Source organism: Canis lupus, chromosome 27, assembly GCF_003254725.2.
Source record: "Canis lupus dingo isolate Sandy chromosome 27, ASM325472v2, whole genome shotgun sequence".
In the NCBI taxonomy this organism is placed as follows: Eukaryota; Metazoa; Chordata; class Mammalia; order Carnivora; family Canidae; genus Canis; species Canis lupus.
Window position 1 is genome coordinate 28,589,031 of NC_064269.1, and position 27,942 is coordinate 28,616,972.

At 35.1% G+C, this 27,942-nt stretch overlaps 2 protein-coding genes across 2 annotated transcripts in view; one reads left to right on the forward strand and one right to left on the reverse strand.

Annotated features, from left to right (window-relative positions):
• Positions 1-4,883: 4,883 nt before the first annotated feature.
• CAPZA3 (capping actin protein of muscle Z-line subunit alpha 3) lies at positions 4,884-5,972 on the reverse strand. The gene has a single exon (XM_025455245.3). The coding sequence runs from the start codon at positions 5,798-5,800 to the stop codon at positions 4,901-4,903; it is 900 nt and encodes a 299-aa protein (XP_025311030.1). The 5' UTR covers positions 5,801-5,972; the 3' UTR covers positions 4,884-4,900.
• A 49-nt stretch (positions 5,973-6,021) lies between these two features.
• PLCZ1 (phospholipase C zeta 1) overlaps positions 6,022-27,942 on the forward strand; it is a 55,507-nt gene continuing 33,586 nt past the window's right edge. Inside the window, 5 exon segments of the mRNA XM_025455235.3 lie at positions 6,022-6,138; positions 6,573-6,725; positions 7,738-7,861; positions 19,504-19,735; positions 23,875-24,076. Of these exon segments, the coding sequence (XP_025311020.2) occupies positions 6,715-6,725; positions 7,738-7,861; positions 19,504-19,735; positions 23,875-24,076 (569 nt within the window). The 5' untranslated portion in view covers positions 6,022-6,138; positions 6,573-6,714.

Below are 27,942 nucleotides of genomic sequence, written 5' to 3' on the forward strand. Positions count from 1 at the left end.
AGCCAGAAAGTGCAGAGTTAGGGCAGCATGATATGGTATAAAGAGCAGGAGTTTTGAAGTGTGACAGACCTGATTTGGAATCCCAGTTCTGTCCCTTACCAGCTGTGTCAATTTGGCAAAGCTACTTAAGAACATTCTTAGTTTTCTAAGCTGTAAAAAATAATTCCCACTTGTATGATTCTTATAAGGAATCAATGAGGCAGATGAAATTGCCGGTAGAATGCCTAGAGCATAGCAATCTCTTAATTAAATCCATTCCTTAAGTGGTAAGGATGCAGAAAAAAAGAGTAGGATAATCTTTTGACAAGTTTCATTGTGAAGGGATCTGAGAAACTTTTAGGGAAAATTTTTTAGGCTAGTTGGAACTGAGTCTGCTTGCTGGTGGAAGAGAGGAGCCATGATGGGATGGGGAGATTGAGGAACTAAGAACCAAAAAGGTAGCTCAAGAATTAAGAGCCTGGATAACCAAAGATCAAGGATTTAGGATCACATCTACAGGAGAAGAGTTAGTCTTAGGAAGGAATGTATAGGGATGCCTGGGTGGCTCAGCGGTTAAGCCTCTGCCTTCAGCTCAGGGTGTGATCCTGGAGTCCTGGGATTGGGTCCCACATCGGGTCCCACATTGGGCTCCCTGCATGGAGCCTGCTTCTCCCTCTGTCTGTGTCCCTGCCTCTCTCTCTCTGTGTCTCTCATGAATAAATAAATGAAATCTTTAAAAAAAAGAAAGGAATGTACACTCTGGAAACTACTTGGAAGGAGAAGAAAATAAGTATATTTTTAAGAGTAGAGAAAGGAAGCTGTATAAGCTCTTTTTGAAACCACATGTCTTCTTAGTAAAGGGACAGAGCCATCTAGTAAGCAGAGGAATGATGGAGAAGCAGAGCTTAAGCAGAATAGAGAAATTCAAAAGCATGTCAAGAAGGCTATAGGGATTAATAGAAAAGACTAAGTTGACTGCTTATCAGAAGGGAGGCTAGAGACTGATGTGGAGTTGAGATAGTTTCACTAGAATATAGGAAGTAGTAGACTAAGAACCCATTCCTTAACAATGGTACGATAGCATAAGAAACTGCTGAAATTATCCAAGTAAAAGGGTCAGGATCTGAGATGTGTCATGATGAGGAGTTTGAAGAGAAGGTGAGATAAATAAAAAATTGGTTGGGTGGCAGTGACCTGAGAGTACTTTCCTTTCCTTTTTTTCTTTTAATTAAAGATTTTATTTATTTGAGAGAAGAGAGAGGGAAAGAGCACAAGGGGTTGGGCAGGAGGAGAGGGAGAAGCAGGCTGAGCAGGGAGTCCGACTCAGGGCTCCATCCCAGGACCCCAAGGTCATGACCTGAGCCAAAGGCAGACACTTGACTGAGTCACCCAAGCACCTGAAAGTACTTTTCATATTGATCCACTAAACTCTAATCAACTATGGGACCTTCATAAATATGCAGCACCCAGAAGGAACTCTATTTGATTACTGAAGATCTGAATGATAAGTAGAAAGGAGTTGCTGGGTTTTGTATACTGTGATCAAAGTCCCAACAAAAAAATAAAACTGAAGTCTGCTTTAGTCTCAATGCATGCCTAAGTCTAGGGCACGTCCCAGAATAGCAGGGACTCAGTCTGATGGGGTGGGGAGGTTGGGGGGGTGGTTGGGGTGGATTTGAAGGATCAGTGCCCCTCCTGAATCTCTGTTTGAATAGAACATGATGTAGCCAATATATCCATTGGGTAGCTCTCTGGACCAGACCCCTAAGAGGAAGGGCACAAAGATCTTTGACAGAGGATCATGTAAAATTGAAAGATACATGACTTTTAAAGAATTTGATTTTCTTTTTTTTTATAATTTGATTTTCTTAAACTTGTTGGAGACGAGCAAAAGTTTTCATCAGAGTCGTAGGCAGCCAATGGCAGCTTCAGAATGCAATCACTTGCCTTAGAAGGAAGGGTCAAACATCAGCTTGGGGGAAGTCTGCAAAGGAATATTCAGTTCCTAAAGGGACAGCAAGAATTGATGTCTTACAAAATCTTAAGGCCAACTAAACTTAGCATGTTTCATGTTTTTGTTACCCTTATTCATTTGTTTATTCATTCATTCATTCATTGAGTGACTACCAAATAACAGTCAGTAATGGGCCAGACCCTTGAGATAGACAAGGTCCCCATTCTTAAGGAGCTTATATTCCAGTTGGGAGGGATGGGGAGGAGAAAACACTGGAATATTAAAAAATGATGCATTGAGTCCTCAGGATCTGAAGCATTTTTTGTCTATGTGTGTATATGCCTGGTCATGTGTGTGTATATATGTATACTGCTAGAGTAGGTTTAAGTATAGGGTTTAAGTATAGGTTTTAGTATATTTGTGTGTTTGTGTGTGTGTATACATGTGTGATAAAGGTACAGAGAGGAGTAGTAGTAAATTTTTCTGGCTATGCCAGCTCCACACAAAGAAAATCACTACCAAATAAAATCAGTGTAGGGCAGTTTTTGGTATAATATACCATAAGTTAGTGAACACCTTTTTAATTCATTTATATTCTTTTAAGGTCTGTTGCCTATCAAAGAAAACATTTGATGTGAGCTAGATATTCTCTTATGATGGGATTATAAATTGTTAAATTTTTCTGGAAAGCAACTTGGCAATATGTATTGAAATCATTAATATGTTCATATCTTTTCAATATGCAATTTTAGAGAATTTATCTTAAGGGACATAATCCACAACGTGGCATAGCTTTATGCATAGAAATGTTCACAATGGCCCAATTAATAACATATATAAAATGCTAAAAATTTAAATTATGTATGAATAGAGAAATAGTTGTCTTGTTATGGTGCATGAACAGTATGAATATCATGTAAATAATTAAAATTATGTGCTCAAGGAATTTTAATGACATGGGACTATATTTATGATATAGGACATTATAGAAAAAGAACTGGATAAAATTTTTTATATGTCATAAATTCTTAATATTTAAAACAATTCTGTAAAATTAAATGGGGGGGGGCGGAGGAAAGGCCAAAATGCTTTATACCGCAAGCATTTTTTATGATTTATACATGTGACTTTTTATATCAAGACATACAAATAAATATTATTTTAAAAACCCCATGTTTCAGGGGGAGCTAAATGCTTCTGTGATTGTTCCATAAACCATTAAGTCCTATTCTGGAATGTTCTGGCAAATCAACACTTACATATATAACCATAATATCAATTTAAATTTTTGCTAAATAATCTGTCAGATAGGTATATTTTAGTACAATGAGAGCAATTGTCTTTGCTACTTTTCTTTAGAAAGGTTTTCCTTAACTTTTATAACAGATGAAGGTATGTCGTTAGTCTGTGCATGGTGAATCCAGTAAAGTAGCAGACATGACCTTCATTTGACAGTAGTTTTATAAGGAATGATTTTAATTAAGTAAATAGAAAGCATAAGATATGTCACTTTATAACTGGACCAATATTTCTTAGAATTTGGTCCTGGGATCCCTTGCAACAGAGTAATCTCTGATAATTGCCTAAAATAGAGATTTCTGAACCTACAAAATCCGAATCTGAAGATGGGTACTGGGAAGTTGTATTTTTAAAGATATGTTCTAGGTAATTCTCCTGAGATTCTCCAAGAACCACCAGTTGAGGTAGAAAGGTTTGAGATTTAGGAATTCCAATATTGTCTGCTCCAATGTTTCTAAGGCAGAATAAGATATTTTCTCAACAGCATGGATCCAAAATACAGAGTATTTTGCCTACCAGTAATCAGAATAAGGGGATGGGGCCTATCTACTGCTCTATCGCAATCTTATTGGAGAGGTTTAGATTTGGAATTTGAGACCAGAGGCAAGTGGTCAGTAACCTTGCTAGGAATAGTGATAAGGTAAGTGAATAGTAGTCTTGGCTAGAAAACAGCAGTCCACCCATTTCAGTTCCTATGGAAGTGTCTTTTGGGTGAAATACTTGCCTAAATCACTGTAGAGTTCACAATTCTTAATGAAACAAGCCTCCATGGAGAGCAGTCCTACTCTAGAGGTTAAAAGCAGAGTCAGACACACTTGTCACTTACTATGTGCCTAGATGAATTAAACAACTTGAAATCTTAGATTTTTTTTCTCACACAAAATGAAGTTACTACTAGTGCCAGCCTAATCATGAAAAATTATGTGCAAATCACTTAGCACAGGGCCTGGCATGAAATAAACACTCATAAATGTTTATAGTGATGATTTCACAAGATCCTGACTATATAAGCTTGAGAGGTCAGGCTTTTTGAGTTGATTTTTCAAAGACCATGTTAGTTATCAGAAAAGCCCAGAGATTTGAATAATTGCAATTCTTGGAGGACAGGGAAAGGCTATGATGGCAGTGGATTCAAGTTTACTAATAGTTCTTCATCTGAGGTAGATTTTTGATATCTTTTGGTTTCATGGAAAATCCAACACTAACATCACTTGGTGAAATCCACTATCTCTGGGTTGGGGTAGGACTCAATTGAATTATATGAAGTATCACTTGCAGAGTGACTTTCATCTGCATACCTTCTCCAGGTACAATGAAAGTCAAAGGTCCTTCCTACAAACACACACACACACACACACACCCCACATACATACCCTAGCCACCTTTATAATACTTCTGAGTGCCACATTCTATCAAGTTGTTTTAGGTTCTAATAAACATCTCTGGCTTTATGATGGTTACTACCATGAAACACATTTAAATCATCCTTTTCTTCCCTTATTGGTTAATATTCCCTGAGTAAAATTATTTGTTACACCTTTCCCTAATTTAAATTTGCATTTGTCATATGATAGGCATCTCCATTGGCTTTTCAACTTTAGGAAAATCCCAACACCCCTCCCAGAAACACAACTACATCAGGTCAAGACAATTACCAGGAGCAATCCTTTATATTATCCAGTTGCATAACACACTTCTTGAATAAATGACATATCCTAATTTAGGATACATCACCAGATTCAAGTCAGAGAGTATCCTTTGCCAGTCAATAAGAGTGCGGGTCACTGGAAGATCTCTTCGTAGAATTTTTCTCAGGGCTTCGTTCGATAACTCCTGTAATTCTTCTAAGACTGCAGCTTGAAATATATTCTCTTGCTCTTCCACAAGCCTTGCAAAATTTAAAGCCAGTTGAGCTTGGTTAACTACTTCCAAGCTTTCTTTCAGGTCCTTGGAGATTTCAATATGAAGGTTGACAGCCCTGAAGAAATGAGCTTGCACAAAAATTCTTCCTGTTACTTGGGTTAGAAATGGATTTATTTGGAAAATCCACTTAGATTTCCAAAGGCCATTCCAGCAATCTCTTGTTTCATAGCTGTGATCCTCAATGCAGGCTATCAAGAACTCCTTATTTTTCACCGATTTTCTCAGCACGTTGCAATTTCCTGTTGGATAGTGGTCATTCACATACAGTTTTAAGGCGCACAGAACAACATTTCTCAGGTATTCTGTCTCATTCCGAATGATACCGTGACTTTGGATGTCTCTTAGCTGGTTTTGAAGCAGGTCGAATTTGAAAGAAAGTTTGCTTTGATAGTCAAAAAATCGGTAGTCACCCACTACGTTGTGGTGAGATAAGAGTACTGGATTTCCATCGATGCAGAGTGGTACAGAGTATTTTTGGCAGTGTTGGTGGCCTGCACACTCACCTTGATGGTGCATGAGTTTTTCATCACGGATAAGCAGACAGAGATCATCAAAAGCATTTACAAATTCCCCTGGAGGAGCTTGTATTAACAGTCTGCGAATTACTCTTTCTTTCTCTTTCCTACTCAGAACACTAAGTGACATGTTTGGTTGCAGCAGAAGCAAGGCTTCTGAAATTAAGAGTGTTCAAAGGATGAGAAAACATTCCATGAGACACCTTTCCCATCAAGGTGTTAAACATTCAAGCTTAAGATTACTATGTCTAACCATGAAAACAGGCTGTCTGGCAAGCTCTGAGTCTCCTGATGAAGTCATAAAGAAGCTTGCTCTATGAAGCATGGAACTTTCGATGATATCACAATGGGTGCTCAGATCCAAAGAAAAACATGACAGTCACCTGACAGCGTGGTACCCAGCCAACAGCTATACATATTTTGAAGATTTTAAGAACTTAACCTCCTGAACAGCTTTCTTCAAAAGTGGTGTGTCTCTGTGTGCATTATATGTTGCCAGGGATCTATAGAAGCAGCCCAGAGTTTCTAGAAACTGTTTGGCAGCCCTTTCACCGTGGGGAACACAGTGGCATTGATTTATTCTCAGGCCCTCAGGGTAGTTGCCCCAAACCCACTGGAAGCACATTATGTTGAAAAATTTCGGCGGGAGGTGAGTCAACAAAATAGTAAAAATAAAACAAGATATGATGGCAGTTGATAGACAAATTCCAAAGAGCAGAGGATGGTGCATTTATAAACATGGAGGGTTTGAAGATGGGCAAAATGTAACAAGAAGCTAGAGATGTTCAAGGGCAGTGAAGTGCAGGGACCAGCCTTGCGTATGGTTTCTGTGGGATTGAAGTGTGAGCGATCTCCAAAGAACACAGTCACAAACCACTCTGTATTTTCTGCTTTCTCTCTAGAAAAAGGGCAGAGGCAACAGCTGATGAATATAAAGAAATTCCTTTACAACAAAAGGGCAGATTTAACTATATTTGGAACCCATGACAACACGTAATGGGGAGAGACTTCTAAGCAAGGAGAAACGGAGCAGGTCATGAAAACATGGAGAACAAATATCCACTCAGAAGTCCTTTCTCTTCCTCTTTCCTCTTCTTTTTATTGATTTATCCCCTTTGCTTGATTCCCCTCTCATTCTTTTTGAAGAGTTCTGAAGTTAAGCCTCTCTCATTTAAGTATAAACTGCTTCCTTCCATCCATCCTAAGCTTTTCTAAGCTTCCTGTGTTTTTCTTATAAGAACATGAGCTTTGCCATATTAAATCATAGCCGTTATATTTAAGGGCTTTTTGTTTTAACGATCTGAATTTGAGTGGGATTTTGAACATTCTTTACCTATACCTTTCATGATTTTATAAACTGTCATATCAATTCTCAACTGTAGTTTTTCAAACTGAAGTGTCCTAATTTTTATAGTTTATCTGTATACAAGAAGTAAGCTCGCTTATTTCAGTTTTCACTTCATACCAAACATACACTCAGCATGGCATTTTTAACCATTTTTGATGGTACTTAAAATGTTGCACTTTTTTTTTGGCATGTGCATAGCTTGACATTTAACTGATGTCATGATGATAATAATTATACCAGACATGGTTATTATTTATTGAACACTTAGTAGCAGAATAGCAGAAACTGGGTATACTAGTATGTTAAGAGCTCATTTAATGCCCCCACCTTCCTAAGTATTAATTTGCCCACTTTTCAGACAAGGGAAGTGAAGCTGAGAGAGGTCAAGAGACAGGGAGATCTGGAAGCCCAGCTGACCCCAGGCCCATTTCTTCAGGAAACAGACTACATTTCCCAAATAACTTGATTTCTCAAATGTTTATTTTTATTCTTTTCCTGTAATTCTTTCATACTTTTAATACGGAATAGTACCTATTTAGTTTTGCTTTAAATATTATTTATCATAGAATTATGTTGTTACTTAAGCACAAGATAGGCTATCCTTTAAGAATAAAATAAAAACGTTAAACTGAAGAGAAATAAAATACTTCTTTAGGCATTTTAAGTACTTCATGATTTTCTGTGAGAATTTCCTTAACTTCTTTTTTTGTGCTTTATACATGGTTTTTGTCAATGATTCGGGATGAATTTAAAGGTGGAAAAATTAACCTAGAAAAAACTCACAGATTACTTGAAAAATTAGATATTCCGTGCAATTATACTCATGTCAAATCTATTTTCAAGGTGAGATGATATCTGCTCCCTGTCTATCCCACCCTAGAAGGACTTAATTCAATATAGGGAGATGTCAATAGCTACTTCTGGATGCTTTCTGCAGAAAATACATATGAAAAAGTAATCTTCTAAGAATTAAAGCAATTAATTATGCTAAATATATTTATAATCAAGAAGGAGAGAATTTAGGTAGGTGATAAAATGAGTTATTGATAAAATTTGAAATAATACCAGATTATCAATTTAACACAATTAGGTGAATATATAGGAATATTCACATAAGATTAGGATTGCTCATATGATTAGATCAAAGTCATAAATGATGAACTGGTAAATGGATTGGATCTTAGAAATTTAAAGAAGGAATAAGTAATCTTGAGAGAAATGGCATTTTTCTCACATCAAAGTAGAAAATCATGCCCTAAGTTCTCTGTTTGAAGAAGAACTAGTAGGTAGGGAACCTGGCTCAATTCTCTCACCTGAGGGCAGAGGGAAAGATCATAAATACATGAGAAAAAGTCAAGAGTTCAGCTGATTTTTACACTAGGAAGATGGCAAATTTCTTGGCAAATCAGGCAAGAATTCTAGATTGGTCAATCTAGATATTTAGGAAGATAGAATTCCTGAATATGATAGTGTTTTTATTTTTATTTTTTTTTATTATTTTTTTTTTGATAGTGTTTTTAAAAGTGACTACCCAGATAACAATCTATGTTGGTATTGTTACTATTATCACAAACTTCAAAGCTTGTGTTACCTACTAACACGCTAATTAGTTAGCCTGATATAATTTCATGGATGATGGCAGAGGCAGATTTGGGATTCAGGGAAAATAGCTGGTTATTCACAAAAATAGCAGATTGAGAGTATCAGCATTATGATGCCATTTCCTCCAGCCTCAGTTCCCAAAAACATGATGTGAAGAGGCCAGTTAACATATGCGTATGCAGTGGGTTGTGTTACCAGAGAGAGACCTCAAACTCAAAGAACCCAAATCTTTTGTTATGGGCAGTAAGCCTGTCTGATCTTTGCCTTGGAGAGTGTCATTATCATTATTATCACTCACAGTAAACCTGCTTTTTCCTATGGAAGGAGATACTATCTCTTCATTGTGGTAAACACATATGAAAAGCTAGTTCTGAAGAAAGGGTTGGTGCCTCTTCTCCGAAACTTGCAGACACAGAAGACCATGGAGAGCCGCCCCCATCAAGTACTTCTCTAGTAAGATGTAGTCCCCCCACCCCTGCCATGTTCACAAATCACAAAGAGGAAGTCCAAAATAAAAGCTGTACTTCTCAAGAGATTATGGTAAAAGACTAGTTTCAGGTTGTTTTTATGAATGCAAGAAGTATATGCTGTCATAAGCTATTAGAATTTTAATCAACTCATGTCTAATACTTACCTGAAGAACGCAAGTTTTTGTGAAAGATCTTTACGTTTAGAATTCCCCCTAGTGGTGTCACTCAAAGGGAGAAACAATTATGTACTTTCTAGTTTAATAAAACTCACATTTAACACAATATAGAGGTAATGTATTAAATCTGTATCAAATGTGAAATATGACAGTTCTTATTCAGTGATTATCAGGTTGCTTTGAATTATTTGCAAAAATAAAGATATGTGTCTGAAATGCCCTTGAGTAAAATGCATGCCATATTTAAAAGCATAATGTAGAATGTGCAACAGTTATAACAAGTAAAGAGCTAGCTCATTAATGGAAACTGACGATTATTTGGACAGGGCAGGAAAGAAGGTCTATTTTGTTTAGCAAAACCTTTCTGGAAGGGCTATGAAAACAAAGCGAATTGTAAAAATTAGAGAGACAGAGGTTGCTTAGAATTCTTCAAAAGCCTCTTTTAAATGACCTCAAATAATTTAAAGCATAATTTGCATATAAACAAGGCTGATGATCTGGATAAGTAATTCTTATCTATTAAAATAATTCTCCTAAGCCCTTTAATAGATAATACTCTGCTGTTTTAGGCTAAATTGCCATATATGCCTTAAAATGTTAATTAAATAGAATGTTGGGGAAGGTGTATTGGCTAACTGAATTTTCTGGATAGCTAAAAATTAAGCTTCTTAAACATTGGACTGTTTTGCTTCAACTTCTGTTGTTCATCTTCCACACTTCATGGGTATACCTTATAGTCAGAGTAAATAAAATGAATCATAACGAATCTTATTTTGGTGATCAAAATCTTCCAATGTTTCAAGGCTGTTGTTATTGGCAAGTTCAATGGGCATAGAGATTCTTTACTCCATTAGATCTTAGCCCTGTAGTACTTGGCAAATCAGAAATTTCTAGGGATCCCTGGGTGGCACCTGTGGTTTAGTGCCTGCCTTTGGCCCAGGGTGCGATCCTGGAGACCCGGGATCGAATCCCATGTCGGGCTCCTGGTGCATGGAGCCTGCTTCTGCCTGTGTCTCTGCCTCTCTCTCTCTCTATCTCTGTGTGACAATCATAAAAAAAAAAAAAATCAGAAATTTCTCTGAGCAAATGTAATCTGCAGAATGAGGATGCTGATATAGTTATCTTGCAGAATTGTGCTGAATACTAAATATTATTTGTGAATGTGTCTAGTATCAGGCTTGGAAAAGAGAAGGCAACTAAATAAATATTAGTTGAAGCTGTAACAATCATAATTGTTAAAAAATATAGAAAATTACATTATATTTATCGATTTCTAAGAAACTGACATAAATTCTGATGTGTATTTATTTCCTTATTGGGAGAATATTTACCATGAAATTTAGGTAAAGAAGATGTATCTTTATGACCCTGGCAAAATATTCTAAATTTCACTTTACAAATTAAATTATTGAGTCATTACTTGAGGAACGGTGCCCTAAGGTTTTTTATCCCTTTATTAAAAAAATCTTTATTGATTTTTATCATTGTCTTTAATTTGTAGCATGCAAGTTATTTTATAGGAAATATCATGTGTCATTTCAATACACATTACTAGTCTGAGATTACCTTCTTGATTGTTGGTTGAATATGAAATAGCATCCTACTTAATTTTAAGAATTCATATTATTATTAGACTTAAGTTTTCAAATTCTTGAAGTAGTTAACAACCATGATTAAATCTACTGTATATGCATGGCACTCTGCTAGAAACTGTGAATTGTAAAAAATTAGTAAAGCACTCTTTTTCTCTCATCAGAAGGAAAATAAATACAGAAAATTTATTTAATAAGTAGATTATAATAAATTTCATAGGTAATATATGCAGGGAATCCAAAGAGACAGAGACAAACTTGGGCTTTTATAGAAGATGCCTTTATAGAGATAGCATTTTTGTTGGCCTTGAAGAATAGTAAGCAATATGTGTAGAGTACAGTGTGAGAAGTACTTGGGGAGTAAAAGGTAATGAAGCATGACTTGCATGTAGGATGCATGAAGGGAGTGGTGAGAAATGGTTGCAAGTGCCAGGCATGGCTAGATGTCAAAAATCCTGAGTAGTAGGCTATGGAATTTGGATTTACTTTTATAGGCAATGGGTAGCCATTGAAATTTTTTGAGTAGGGAAATAATGTAAATTATAGGGTAAATTTGGCAACAAGCAGCGTAGAGTGGTTTGAGAGAAGGTAGAGAGAGGAGGGAGAGTATATCTCTGCTGCTCTGCCCTACACATCTTCTTACCTTAGTTCATCTGCCACAGCCTAAGCTTATTTTTTATCTCAAAAATAAATAGCTCCATATCCTTTTCTAAATGTTACACTCTATCTTTTAGCAAATAAACTGAAATAATCCGTTATATTTCTTTCTTCTCTTCTTCAGTGATTCTTGCAATTAATTCTGCCATTAGTAGATATCTACCTTGAAAACCTGTTTTTAAAATGGTAAATAAAGTGGCTAGCCTCTCTGTGCATTTTATTTATTCCTCTTTTCTTAAACTACTCCCCATTCTGACTCCTGTGACATCATTTTCTCTTAGTTTTCTTTTAAAATTTCTGATCATTCCTTTTCCATCTGTCCTATTATTTTTTCTTTTGCTCTCTTCTTAAAATTGAGTTCTTAATTTTCTTTCTTTTTATTTTATATGCTATTCCTGAAAATCTAATTATCCTTTATTTTTGTCCAGTTTTATTTTAGGTGTACAGCATGATGATTTGACATATGTATATATTGAAAAATGATTACCACAATAAATTTAGTAAACATCCTTCAGTTCACATAGGTACAAATTTCTTTTTCTTGTCATTAGAACTTTTAAGATAATCTTTGTAGCAACTTTTATTTTTTTATTTAAAAAATTTTTTTGCAACTTTTAAATATACAATATGGTATTGCTAATTTAGTTACCAGACTGTGTTACATCCCTAGAATGTATTATTATACATCCTACATCAGTGTTGGCTATAGTCATCATGTACATTTCATCCTTAGCATTTGTTTATCTTGTAATTGGAAGCTTGTATCTTCACCCATTTCTTTCACCCCTAACCAGCCCTGCCTCTGGCAACCATCAATCTGTTCATCTGTTCTTTGTTTCTATGAGTTCAGTTTTTTTAAGATTCCACATGTAAGTGAGATCATATAGTATTGATTTTTCTCTGACTTATTTCACTTGACATAGTTTTAGGTTTATCCATGATGTCACAAATTATTGCAATTCCTTCTTTTCTATGACAGAATCATATTCATATTTTCTCTGTTGACCTGTTGATATACACTTAACTTGCTTCTACGCCTTGGCTATTGTAAATAATACTGCAAGAAACATGGAAGTACAAGTATCTTTTCAAAATAGTGGTTTTGTTTCTTTGAATCAATATCAATAAGTGGAATTCTTGTATGATATAGTAGTTAGTTCTATTTTTAATTTTTTTGAGAAGTCTTCATATTGTTCAAAACCATTATTTGAATTCTTTTTCAGGTAAATCACTTATCCCTGTTTCAGTAAAGTCTGTTTCTGTATGTTTTATCTTTTATTTGGAACATAGTCCTCTGTTTCTTCATTTTCTTTTACTCTCTGTGCTAGCTTCTGTGCATTAGATAGAACAGCCACCTCTGCCAGTTTTGAGGGAGTGGTCTCATTTAGAATTAGCTTTATTGTGCATCTCAGCCTTTACTTTTGATTGTCTTTCAACCTTTGTGATTGTCTAAGCAGCATACTTTATTCTTAGTGGCCCCCAGTCATTGAGGCATTGCTAAGACCTATCAATATTCCAAAGGGTAGGATCCCAGTCAGCACCCCGAGATGGGCTGATTAGAAACCTGATCCTCCAGGTGGCAGCATGTAAAATTCACAGGTAAACATCTTCCAGGGAAAGACTGGAAATGGTTTCTCTGTCAACTCCCTCTGCACCAAGCTCCTGGGGGACAAGTAGCCAAGGATTTTCTCTGTTTGCCACAGTTCTGCTGAATCTGTAGGCACAAACCCCATCAGAATCAGGCTGTCAAGGATTTTCATCCCTTGAGTGGCAAAAAGCCAGGGTATCAGATGTGTACACAAACTTTTTTCAGGGAGATACTGGTGATCTGGAGGGAGACAGAGGGAAAGCCCAAATATGGCACCTGCTGGCCTCCCTGGTCTCTGAGGAAGATTGCAGTCTGTCCCTACACCTGTGTTAGATTAGAAGCATGACTTTCAGGCTATAGCTTTTAAGATAACCAAATAGACCTCTGTTAGAGAAAAACTACTGGTTAGTCTGCTACCTCTGTGCTGAGCCCCTGGGGGATATCCACCATGAGTCCTTGTAAGCTGTTAAAATCTGTTTACTATAATATACAAAAATAAATAAATAAATAAATAAATAAATAAATAAATAATAAGAAACTTAAAAAAAACATCTGTTTACTATAGCTTTGTGGATCTTATGGACATAAGCCCCAGTTGGCTTTCAGAGCTAGATATTTTGAGGGCCTACCTCTCAGGTGGAAGTCTTAAAAGTTGGGGCCCTAGAAGTTGGTTCCAAACTCTTCACTCCTCAGGAAGAAGCTGCAAGTTGTGAGTTCTCTCCCAATTATATGTTGCTATGTTGTGGGTGAATTTTGGGGAAAGATTATGTCTCTGCCTCTCCTGCCCATTTTGATATAGAATTTTTTTTTCATTTACTGGATACACACACACACACACATACACACACACATATATATACATATATATAATTTCACTCAACTGGTTTCTGGATTTCTTTCAGAGGGAATTGTCCCATATGTAGCTGTAGTTTTGTATGTCTATAAGAAAGGTGAGTTCTAGAACTTCTCATGTCACTACTTCATTACCTTTCAATGGCTTCAAATTACCACTTTAATGGGAAAAAAGCACAGTTTTTAAAAAAATATTTTATTTATTCATGAGAGACACACAGAGAAAGGCAGAGACATAGACAGAGGGAAAAGCAGGCTCCCTGTGGGGAGCCTGATGTGGGACATGATCCCAGGACTCCAGGATCATGACCTGAGCCGAAGATAGATGCTCAACTACTGAGCCACCTGGGCACCCCGAAGCTCAATTTTTCTAATTTAAATAACAAAGCCATGTACACACTACTATTTGTTCATCACTTACCATATTCTAAGCAATGTGTTCGGTTTTTGCATGCATTATTTTAACATCCAAGGAAGTTCTTATTAGCCTCTTTTTACACATAGAGATATTGAGGAAAAGAATGTTGACATGATTTGTTTATATCATATTACTGTGGAAACTCATATCTGAGTCTATCTGCCTGCAAAATCCTTGTGTTTTCTCTTGTAATACACCAGTCCTCATTCCTATTCCAAACAATTGTCTCCTGACTGTCTTGGCTTGGATGAAGATACTTCACATTAGATATGTTTAAAATAAACCATCTTTGCCTTCAAAACTGTCTTTCTCTTTTTTCTTGATTATGGCAGCACCACTCTCTGAGTTATCCAAGCCAGAAACTCAGGAGATTCTCAGACACTTCCTCTTACCTTACCACTACATCAAATTTTCAAATCTTTTAAGGTCTATTTTATTCCTACACAAAGCCGATTGGTCTCCAACTGCTTGCTACTTACAGCATGCTCTAGCATCTCTGGCATTCCCCTGGGAGCTTGATAGAAATGCAGAATCAGACATTATTGAAGCTGACTCTGCATTTTAACAAGCCCCTCGGTGACTTATATGTCCATTAAAATTTGAATAGCCCTATAAACTGGTTCCTTGCTTTTAATTCTACCTTGTGTACAGCTCCAGAGTGATCTTTCTAAAACAACATCTATATAATTTTCCTCATTAAAGCTCATCAGTAAGTCACTGGTTGAGAATGAAGTCTGTGAGCCTCAGTGTGGCATCCAAGGGCCTCTAGGCTGCAATTTTGACTTCATCCTTATCTCTCACTGCAGCTTCACTAACATCCTCCCTAATCACACTCCTGTTTTGTACCATCATGTGTTTATTTACTCTGATCCCAACAATTAAAATAACCCTTCTCCTCCCACTTTCAACCATTTTACTTCTCATTGAAAGCTCAGCTCCAGGATCACCTCATCTATAAAGACCTTCTTTTATCTCCAAGAAGAATTGCCCAACTTTCTTTGTGTATTGTGTATAATAATACTTTCACCTCCCCTTTCCTTTTCTAGAATATGAGTTCCCAGAGGGCACTGATAATGTGTTTCTTCTATCTAATTACTACCCAGTTTCATTTCTGATTCATATATTTAGTTAGGAAGAAAGGGAAAACAGAAGACAGAATTGCTAAGCAGTTATTAGTATGTCAGAGTTGGGGGGAAAAGGTGGCAAGTCATGTCGTTTCCTGTGATATATTTTGAATACTTTGTTTTTAGTGTAATTTCAGAGACAAATTTAAAACAACTCAACTTAATTTAAAAGTGAATTCTGTGCTTTGATAGACGAACTTTCTCATGAGGTCAGTTATTTTAAGTGACACCTCATCTTTTTACTAGCAAACTGAGCAATCGTAAATGGTAACATGAAAAAGCTTTATTTCTGTTTTCTGAAAATATACTATCAGAATATCAATAGAATCATTTCAATATGTTCTTTTATCTTCATTTTTTTTTATCATTAGTTTAAACCTACAGTTGGTTATGTCCTATGCTAGGAAAGGTCCAGTACTAGGCATTGGAAATAAAAAGAATACAATATCTCCCTTCCTGCCATTCATGGTCTTAAGATATGTCATATGTTTTTAAATCATACATAAACATCGAATGGGTTGTTTGGTAAAGTTTGTTTTTCAATGTTTTGTAGAGATTAACCACTTAAGGAATTTTTTATTTATTCATGAGAGACACCAACATATAGGCAAGGGAGAACAGGTCCCTGCAGGGGACCTGATGTGGGACTCCATCCCAGGACCCTGGGAATCACGCCCTGAGTTGAAGGCAGACACTCAACCACTGAGCTACCCAGGCATCCCAATGAATATTTTTTTAAACAAGAGAAAAATGGCTTCGTTACTCTTATTATATGCTGTTTTTATAAGTGATTAATATGTAATATTTCTAAAAGCTGTAGTATTCCCTGTAGTGAGGTCTGAGATTTTGCATATTTTCTGTAATATGTATTTAAAAATATCTTTTCCTATTCTTCCTAGGTTTAGGGATATATTGACTCTTTATCCAATTAAATGCACACATTTCACCAGAATCAAAAAATTGTTTAGGTGATAGATCATGTTCTGAATACATTTAGTCGGGCATTCTTTTATTCTTTTTGGTACTAAGAGTACAAGAAACAAATGGCAAACTTCCTGTCCAAGGCAATTCTAGAAGGGATTTAGGAAAAAAGGCTTTCATTTCAGTGTAATAAATTCTATGAGAGAAGAAGATGCATAGTCTTATAAAAACCCAGAGGTGGGCAATATAATGTGGCTTGTGGGTAGACCCAGAAGTATGTTTGGGAAGATTTCTAGAGGAGGATACTTTTTTCAAGACTTAGTAAAAAATTAGTAGGTTAGGAAGTGACAGAAGGGTTTGAAACAGAAGAAACAACCTCTACAAATAGCAAGATAGTTTGGTGTTTATACTGTAGCTAATTTAGAGCACCAAAAGTGTGAGGTAAAAGGAAGAAAAGCAGACACCATTAATGACATCTTAAGGGACCATGGATGCTACATGATAGAGTTTGAGTTTTGTCTTGAAGACCAAAAAGAATCCTGAGCAATTTAAGAGGTAGTTGAAGGCATCAGATTTGTATTTTACACAATTTATTTCTACTTATATACTGTCAGTATGCATGATGGTATATGGATTTCCTGCTGCTCCTCTGAGTGATTTTGGAGTTAGTTCAAATCCTGGTCTACCATGCCTGTAGTATTGGGGACAATTGACATAAGACTTCTGAGACCCAGTTTCCTCTTACTGGGGATATATTGAATTAATATATCAGCCCTTTATCAGTTTTTCTACTATTATGTGTCTCAGTCTTCAGATTTGAATCCTTCTTGACGATCACTTTCCTTCTTCCAGCTTCCCCTGCTGCTGATTTTGTTACCCAGGCTCCATCCTTACTGATTTCTGTTGCTTTTCCTTTTCCTCTCTCTTTCTACTAAAATTAAAACTGCCCATCTTCAGTAATACAATTTTCACCTATTCTGTGTGGTGCTTATTTTTCAGTGATTTAATTCATTTTTGACTGTTAACTCCTTTGGGGTTGGATTAATTATAGCAATTTTTCGGATTTGTGGCATTTTATATGAATTTTACATCTCCAGTTCTTTCTAGTATCAGATGACCATTTTGATCTTTTGTGAAAAACAAAACAGATCATGTCAGATGGCTAAGCTTAAGCCTGCTCAATAGTAATAAAACTTTCATCAGTTAGTGGATAATCGATTTTATTTTATACTGCTACTTAGTAGGACTGTAATTTTTAATTTACACAATTTTATATAACCAAATTTGCAGGAATTACAGGCATGCTTTGATTTTTATGGGCTTGTTAAAGACCTTATAACAAAATTAGTGGAATGGGGCTAAATAAAATAAATTTAATTCTATGACATTGACTTATGTGGCCCTCAAAATCCAGAATTTAAAAATAGTAAGTTGAATCTTGTTAGTCTACCAAGATAATGGATAATATGAATTACTTTAAGATTATGCAATTTTAAGGTGCTGTTATTGCTGAATGAGCTCTGGACCCAATTTGACAAGAACAGATCCCAACTTATCTTCATCCCATTCCCACTTGAGGCTTCATCCCAGTCCCTGCTTCTTTAAGTTGCTCCATACACATGGGTTAATCTTTTGTGAACTAACTTGGTGCTCTTCATATTCGATTCCGAGCTCAAATTGCTTCTTGGATCCCTCCTATCAAACTGTCTGGCCTACCACTAAACTTTTGCTGTTGTACTCTAGGGATTCGTTTTATGGGCAAAAGTGCAAAGGATGAGACACTAGGCTGGATGATGTGAGGGAAGCAGAACTTGATAAGACATGACAATATATTGATATCTAGAACTACCATTTATTGTATATCTGCAGTCCTCACAGTGACTTGATGACATAGGTGATGTTAACTATCTCTATTTTTCAGATGAAGAATATGAACCTCAGAGTTTAATTTATATGTTCAAAGTCCCACATACTTTGGAGCTCAGAATATAATGTTTGCTCTATTTGCTTACAAATTGTCAGATTTTACCACAGTAGAATGGTCCTTCAGCACATGTTCCAGCACTACAAGCTGTTTATAATGTCATGAGAGAGTTAAAATATAAATAAATACCCTCATTTGAAATTAAAGGTCCTTATAAGGTGTACTTTTTACACTCCAAAGATTTTTATTTGTAAATGATTCTACTATTTTTTTAACTCTCTCCAACGCTAGACATTCCTGACTTCTCTGCTTCACACATATCACATTTTAACACATTGAGTCCTCTGACGTCTCTGTTCATAATTTCACTAATAACTGTTCTTTAGTTTCTACTTATTACCCTCCAATCTGGATTGCACTTCTCTGTTCCATCCTGCAGTTCTCTTATCTCTTCCAGTTGGTCATGCACAACTCGTCATTCTAAACTTTTACTTCTGCTAGTCATTTTCCTACTTAGAACCTCACAGTGTTTCTGATACTTTTAATAACTGGACACAGCCCATTGTCTTGTTTCTATTGCATGAAGGTCAAGCATGAACTTTCCAGAAGAGCTAGATGAATCCACTCTTTCCTATCAGAACCTATCTTGTTTGTCCGTGCCCCCAATTCTTCAATGATTATGTACATCCCACTTCCTTAAGATGCTACATAACTACTGCAGTTACTGTAGTACTACTACCACTCCTGCAGCTTCTGTAGCTTACAGTGATCTTGAATGTCTCTGATTTACTCTGATGTTTATGCATATCAAGGAGCATGGGATTGCATATCATCTAGGAGGGTTTTAAGATACTGAAGGAGAGTGGAAGAGAAAAAAATGAAACATGATTGAAAGACAACCTAGAATCCTTATCCTCTTCCACACTTTTTTCTGTTCCTACAGAGGCCACTGGGTTTTAAGTGGTGATTTTCCACTTATCTTTTTCCAACTTTGGCATCTTTAATGCAATTTTAAATATTTTATTTGAGATAAGAATCTAATGAGATTAATTTTATTTCAAGTGTTAGTTGTTATGTATATTATAGAAATGCTCTAACCTAATAATTTTGTGTATTTTTTATATTCACAATGTGAGCCCACCAGTCATTTTTTTTTAGTAGGATAATGACAGGCTGAAACAAGGACGAATCACCATAGAAGAATTTAGATCAATTTATCGAATTATTGCACACAGAGAAGAAATTGTTGAGATTTTCAACACATATTCTGGAAACCAGAAATTTCTTTTTGAAAAAAACCTCCTCGAATTTTTGAAACAAGAACAGTATGCACTTGACATGAGAAAAAATATTGCTTTTGAGATCATTCAAAAATATGAGCCTATTGAAGAAGGTATGCTTACATTTCAAAGTATTCTCAAATATCTAAATACAAAGTATTTTTTATGAATTACAGTTATTAAATTCAAATTTTTGGATAGGTCAAATTTCTTTTGGATAATGTAAAATATTGGCAGTTTTATTTATATATTTTATTGACTTTACATATATCTTTCAGAAAACTGCACTAAATAAACAATTACATTCTTTCCTACTTCATTGTCCAGTTTCCTTTTCTTTTCTTTTTTTTTTTTTTTTACTGCTTTGGTGTAACTCTTAAGTGTTCAGAGAGGAGCTCAGGCATGCAAAGCAAGATGAGCTTCTGTTACATACACTGTAATGAAAGAAAGTGTCTTCATTTTCATTAATAAGTTAAAAACCAAGTAATACTCTTCTAGTTTTATACATTATACTATTGAAAATATATAGAAGTATTACATTAGCTAAGTGAAAACTATTCTAGGAAAAAATAAAATATTACAAAATCACTACCTTCTTCATTGTACACATAATTGTCTATAACATTCCATAAACATTGAACGTTATTTGCTTTTCCTTATTTTTGAATATAGTCATCTTGTTCATTTGTTTTACTTTTTTAAGATTTTTTTTTTACTTTTTTGAGAGAGAAAGAGAGAGGGAGAGAGCAGGACATTGGGCAGGGGCAGAGGGAGAGGGAGAAGTAGATTCCCTGCTGAGCAGGGAGCCTGACATGGGGCTCAATTCCAAGGACCCCAAGGTCACAACCTGAGCTGAGGGCAGAAGCTTAACCAACTGAGCCATCCAAGTGCCCCTTGTCATCTGGTTTACATTAAATGACAATTTAAGCAAATGATATGTCATATAATTTTTGATCTTTGTCTCACTTTTACTTTTTAATGGTCAAAACATTTTGCATTTTTTCACTTATTCTTATCTTTAAATGAAATCATAAAGACATTATATAATAAAATATTCACATAATTATGGAAAAGTACCACAAAAGAAATGTTTAGCCCTGTACTAATTAATACAATAGCTCAAAATATTTATTTAACAAGGGCAGTATAAAAGTTCAAGTTATGCCTTTGAAAGTTGGTTTATGTACCAATGTTTAATATATGATAATATGGGTTTTAACAAAATCAAACATTTCTTCATTGAGTCATATATTCATAATTGATTCAAATATTTATTTGAGGCAACCAGGTTTGCTTCTGGGGGCTGGGGATACAGTGAAGAATAAGGCAAACTAGATTTTATATTAATGATGGAGGTTTGAGGGAAATTGACAATAAATACATGTATAAAAGGATGATTCCACAGAATGCTGTGTACTGTGAGTGTTAGAGAATAAACAACCCAGGAAGACTTGTATTAGCTCTGGTTGGGAGTTTAGAGTGGTCCACTCTGAGGATGTGACCTTTGAGCTGAGACCGAAATGACGAAAAAGAACTAGTCATGTGACAAAGTGTGAGAAGTTTCTGAGGTCAAGAGAAGTATTGAACTTGAGTTAGAGAATTCAAGGAATAAGAGGAGGATATGGTTAGAACTCAGAAAATGAGGGCAAGAGGAATTTGGGAGACAGGCAAGGATCAAGTCACGTCTGTCTTGCAGGTCATAATTAGGATTTGGGTTCCATGACACGTTCGGTGTCATGAAAAGATTTTGGAGAGTTGTGGTAAGACTGAATGCAGTACTAGTAGAAGTTTGGTGTGACCACTATTACAATTTTTGCAGGTTTGCAACCAGAGAAAGAGCTTGCATCAGCATGTAAAACAACTACATCGCTAAACATGCCTGATGAGTTCAGCTGACTACTTCTTCTTCTTTTTTTTTAATAGCAAAAACTTTCTCTAAAGAAGTGGTGAATTGATTTATGTTCTGGATCAAGTTTTTTATGTCATTGCAAACTTGAAACAACTAGTCTACAGATGAGCTCTTTGAGTAGCACAGATGCAGTGAATATTAAAAAAAAATTACTTTGGCACCATTAACTGCAGGTGGTAAATCAAAAAACACAAAAGGATAATGGCATGGTGGCATTGACATTTTGGAATTGTGTTTGCATTTTAACTATGATACTACAACTGTTCATCCATTTCATCATTTGAGCCTCCCTCAGCCTCAGATACTTTCACACACAGCCAAGACCTTGTGTTTCATTTACATGCTTATTGATCACTTATTAAGTCCAATTAGAATTACAATTGGATAGTCCCAAATGCCAGGGGCTCCTCAATCTCATCCCACTTTGGTACACGATGTTTTTAAAAAAATGAGGTTTTTAAATATTCATGAAATTAACTCTCATGTCAATCTGGTAGCTTTTAAGGGCACAAAATTAGTTTGTTTTCTATTCCATTATCAAAGATTTTAACTTAATTATTCAACAATTCAAAAGGGCTATAAACCAGTCACTTCCCTAAAAAAAGAATAAAATCATGCAAATCTTTACTATTACAATATATGATGCATTTACCCCATATGCTCTCATACTCCTAAGTTTGCATGTCTTTGAAACAGAGTTTGCATGCCTATAAACATTTTATGTATTCTCTTCTAGCTTTCATTTTTTAAGCCAGAATTGTAATAGCATTTTGAATGCTGATTTTTTCACTTTTATGAAGTCATAAACATTTTCCTTTGTCACTATATATTTTTTTCTGATACATTATTTTAAATTACTTGGTACTGTATCATATTTTGAGCTTTAATTTGTTTTCTTCCCTCATTTATTTTGCTTTTATAAATAATGCTAATGTAAGCATTCTTACACATCAATCTTTGTCTGAGTCTCTATTTCTGCAATGTCAATTCCCAGAAACAAAATCCTTTGCCAAGGATCACTTTCTAGTTTTTTATTTTATTTTATTTTATTTTATTTTATTATTTTATTTTATTTTATTTTATTTTATTTTATTTTATTTTTAAAAGATTTTATTTATTTTTTCATGAGACACACACACACACACACAGAGGGAGAGAGAGAGTGAGAGAGGCAGAGACACAAGCAGAGGGAGAAGCAGGCTCCATGCAGCAAGCCTGAGTGGGATTCGATCCTAGGTCTCCAGGATCACACCCTGGGCCGAAGGCGGCGCTAAACTGCTAAGCTACCAGGGCTACCCTCACTTTCTAGTCACATCAGCTGTTATTTTGAGACAAATTGAATTATGAACAACAAAATAATAACAAATAGCATTTATAGAGCTAATTCATTTAACTAATATGTTGGGATAAGTGCTATGATTACCATCGTTCTAAAGATATGGAGAAGTTAACTAACATGCCTGATGTATAACAAGTAAATAGATTTAACAAAAACTGTCTGATTCTGGAGCCAGTGTTCTGCCTTAATAGGTAATTTTGATAATCTTATGCCAAAAGCATAGAAGTTCAGAGATACTTTACTAAAGATGCTAATATGCAAAAGATCCAGAAATTCCAGTCATAGGCGTGTACCCAGCATAAATGTGTACATATTTGCACCAAAAATCATGTACTGGTTAATTATAGCAGCAATTCTTTGTAAGTGCCTCAAATTGGAAATTATCTAACTGCTCAAGAACAGAACTGATAAATAATTATGGTGTACTCACACAATGGAATATACAAAAATGAGAATAAACATCTAACTATATGCAACTATAAGAATAAATCATAGAAACAACGTTGAACAAAATAAATCAGCCACAAAAAGTGCCTACTGTATGAATTCATTCCTAGAAAGCACAAAAAAACAGAGAAAACTAATCTAGGTGATTAGAAGCCAGACCACTGAATACACTTGAGTTAGTAGAGAACGAAAAGTTAGCAGAAGGCAGGCTTCTGGGGTGCTGCAATGTTCTGTTCTTTGAGCTGGGTGCTGCTTATCTGGAGGTTTAGTTTATGGAAATTCATTGACCTATGATACATATATTTCTTTATATGTATTTTTAAAACATTTAAAAATCAGAGATTAATTAAATAATATACTCTTTTAGAATGTTGATATAGAAGGACTTAGAGGTACTCATCAGAAAAATTTCATTTCCACAGAAAAATTAGAAATAGTATCAATATTAATTCTAAATGAGTATTTTAGAAACATGCTCTACTACTGAATAAGTATTAAAGTGAAATGTAATTTTTATATAATGATATTTCTGCATCCTTTTAACTTACATTTTATAGTTAAGAAAGCACACCAGATGTCATTTGAAGGTTTTACAAGATATATGGGTTCACCTGAATGTCTAGTATTTAAAACTGATTGCACAGAAGTTTATCAAGATATGAATCATCCATTAAATGATTATTTTATTTCAAGTTCACATAATACATACTTGATATCTGACCAGTTACTGGGACCAAGTGACATTTGGGGATATGTAAGGTATTTATTTTTATATTTATATTCATTACATTTTACAACATTTGAAAGTTCCAATGAGTGGTAATTTCGAGTAAAAGCAAACTGCACATTGTGTAAAAACATAGAAAAAGAAATTTTGATTTGTGAATATCTTGGAGAGGTAACCTTTGAATGGCTATATAATTATTCTGTATTTTAATATCATACATTTTCCTTCTAATTCTTCCTATTGACCTCCTTTCCCTGGTTATTGGTTATCCCTTGTGAGGTTTCCTAAATAATTTGGATACCTTTTATAGGAAACCATATGAAGAATTTTCTTATCCCCAAAACATCTTAGATTTTAAAAAATATGGTTAAAATTAATTCCCAGTCATCAAGACACCATGCTATAAGTAAATGCAACACATAAGTAGATAAATTATATACTTTGGCATTTATAGATTAGATAGATAGAGATTTATATGTCAAATAATTTACATAAATTAAGTACATCTACATCTCATTAAGTACATGCTACATCTCTAATTTTGCATTCTACAATGTATCACACTGTCAATATTAGGCTTCATCTTAGATAGTCAGCTGAAAATACATTGGTGAACAAGATTTTCAGAGCGCATATGTTCATGAGAGTAGACATAATAAGCAGGTAAACAGATTGATATATTTTTTTAATATTTTATTTATTTATTCATGAGAGACACAGAGAAAGAGGCAAAGACATAGGCAGAGGGAGAAGCAGGCTTGTCGCAGGGAGCCTGATGTGGGACTCGATCCCCAGACTGGGATCACACCCCGAGCCAAAGGCAGATGCCCAACCACTGAGCCACCCAGGCATCCCTAGATTGATATTTTCAAGGACAGATGAGTCCTTGAAATAATTTCTACTCATACTTAATTACTTATGAGTACTATGAGTCCACATAGAGAAGGTAAGCTAGGGTAACATGAGAGAGAGTAACTATGGAATGGAGGGTGTTCCTTTAGTTAAAGGGTCAGGAAAGACTTCTCAAGAGGTGACATAGTTTGGTCTGAGTGATGATAAAGAGGAAGCCTCAGAAATATTTGGGCATGCTAAGCAGAAGAAATAATAAATGCTTAGGCATGTTCAAATGAGAGAAAGCAAGTGTGGCTAGAAACAAGAGAATGGAGGATGAAGGCAGGTGAGTTTAAGGAAGTAGATAGGGTCAGTTTATGAGGGTTTTACAGGCCATGGGAATAAGACTGGATTTTATTTCAGTTGCAGTGGGAAGCCATTGGAGAGATTTTCCATAAAATAATGTCATAATTCAATCTACTTTTTACTGTGCAGGAAGGATTGATGCTTAGGTAGAAGATGATTGGAGAAGATATTGTAGCAATACGCTGACGATCGTTATGTAGATGATGAATTTATGAGGTAGCTGTTGAGATCAGTGGTTGAATTTGAAATATATTAAGGAGGCAGAGCCAAGAAGACTTACCAGGTGGTCTGAAGGGAGGTACAAGGCAAAGAGAGAACTATCAAGATTTTTGGCTTGATAACTTAGCATGTGATGATCCTATTGACAGAGATAGTGAAGTCTGAGAAGACCAGTGTAGGGTGTGAGGCAAAAGCAAGAGTGTAATAATTCCCACATTCCGTTGAGTTACCAAATCATTGTCAAAGGGCTAGGTCAGACAGTCAGTTAAGTATAACTGTCTGGGACTTAGGAGAAATATCTAGACTGGACAAACAGAATTGGAAGTCATCAATATATAAATAATACTCAAAGCTATGTGGTTGGTTGGTGTTAATTAAGGAAATCATGGGTGTAAAAGATATCTCCATGATAATATCAGATTTACAAATAAACATGGCTTCTCCAATATAAAATCTTACATAAACACATGAATCCATGAGCTCAGAAATATATCTAATTAGAATCCATAAAGATAACCCAATTTATAGCTATACTTTCATTATAGAAATTCTACTCATACTTACTTATATATTTTTTTAAAAAAGAGAAAATATGCATTTTCATAAAGTTGATTTAACAATGCAGAAAATTTACTTTTGAATGAAGAAAATGTTCCACCCAAGTAAACATTTAAATTTTAATTTAATTGAATTGTACTTAAATTTAATTGTATTTCTTCCACCCACTTGTGGAAGATACCCTTTTATTAATGCAAATTTTTCAAAATTTCTCTATGCGTGAGAGGTGGTATAATGTAGTGTTGATTGATTAATGCTAAGTTTCTGGTGCTGATCTTTCCTGTCTTTCCCTCCTTTATAAATTATGTGACAGTTACAACCTCTTTGAATCTCAGCTTCCTCATCTCTAAAAGAGGAAGACTAATATTAACTACCTTAGAGTATTAAATATTTTAATCCAAGAAAGGCCCTTAAACTTATGTAAGTGGGACAGATTTTTTTTTAATGTGACAGAAATTTCTACTATTCATTTTCAAAAGATGAATTAGTGTGAAATAGTAGAACGTGGCTTCCCTAACACCACTGGGGGAGACACAACTTTCTTTTGTGTGCCTCTGAATTAAATGAGTTGGCCTGACACAGTGAAATCCACTCAAATCATTTTTGCTGGGGACCAAACCATGTAGTTGAAATAGGCAATTTGGTAAAGGTTGGCTTGATCTAAGGATAAAATCAAAACTATCTAGAGAAGTAGCAAGAACCAGTATTAGTTAGGTTGGCCTTCATGGAAAGTTTTCTTTCACAAGTCAATAGTTTTTTTGTTTTCCCAGAAAAGCGTTCAAGATTAGTCTCTGCTAACAGCACAGAGGACTGATATTCTGTATAAGAAACGGCAAGACAATTTACTTAGACAATCAACTAAGAGAGAGTAACGCAAACATTTTTTAATGGCAATTAATAAAGTTTACACATAAATATTGCTTCTCCAATTTAAAATCTAAATACATAAATAAATCCACAGACGAGAAATACATTTATTTTGAATTCTACAAATATAACCCAGTTTAGGACTTGTACGTAAATTAGATAGTCAGCTTATTCACCCTTGGAAAAATTGATGGGAAAACAAAATTTTCTTAGAAGAGCATGCTAGGTCATTAATTTCTCCAATACAAGGACAAACAGACTAAAAAAAAAACTCTTAAATTTTACATTTTAGTGCATCACTATATACCCAAATAAAGTCATGTACATTTAAAAAAGGAAAACAAAAATGGTCTTAAAAAAACAAACAAATCTCAGAGAAACTAAAAAAATATATATATATATTTATTTTTATATTTTGCATTGTTTTGGTGAAGCATCCAAAATAGATGAAATTTTCTTCCTCCCTAATACTCTACCTCCTGGGGTTCCCTCCCCTTTCATTCATATTATTCCCAAAGGAGCATTAGGTCTCCTTGTTTTCTGAATTCAGCACCTGGATTTTGGGATTATAATTGTTTTATCTTTTCTCAGTTAATACCCCTATCTAAATATTGCTTGAGTCATCTTAGAAAGTTGACTAAATTTGATCCCCCAAGAAGTATTAGATCTAAACGGTTTATTTTCTGATATGGTTTCTTTGATATTCTGTGTTTCTCTTTGGAAGAACTGCTGATTTTCTCTCAAGTACCTGGTGCTGGTACCATGCTCTCTTTTCCTATTATGGCTTAAGGCAGGATTTTTCAAATCTTCACATTTGATGTCAGATCATTCTTTGCTGTGCATGGTAGAATGTTTAGCAGTAACCCTGGCCTCTACCCTCTAGATGCCAGTTGCAAATCTCCTTTCCATTCCCAGTTGTGGCAACCAAAAGTGTCTCCAGACATTGCCAAACGTGCCCCAGGAGGCAAAATTGTGACTAAAAACTACTGGCCTAGAGACAGGATAAGTTGATATACTTCTTGGAAAACAAATGTTAATTTGGTTTTCTATGGGCAAA

What these genes read in the sequence shown, in the direction of transcription:
- CAPZA3 (XM_025455245.3), bottom strand. Translation starts at nt 5,800, where the DNA reads ATGTCACTTAGTGTTCTGAGTAGGAAAGAGAAAGAAAGAGTAATTCGC.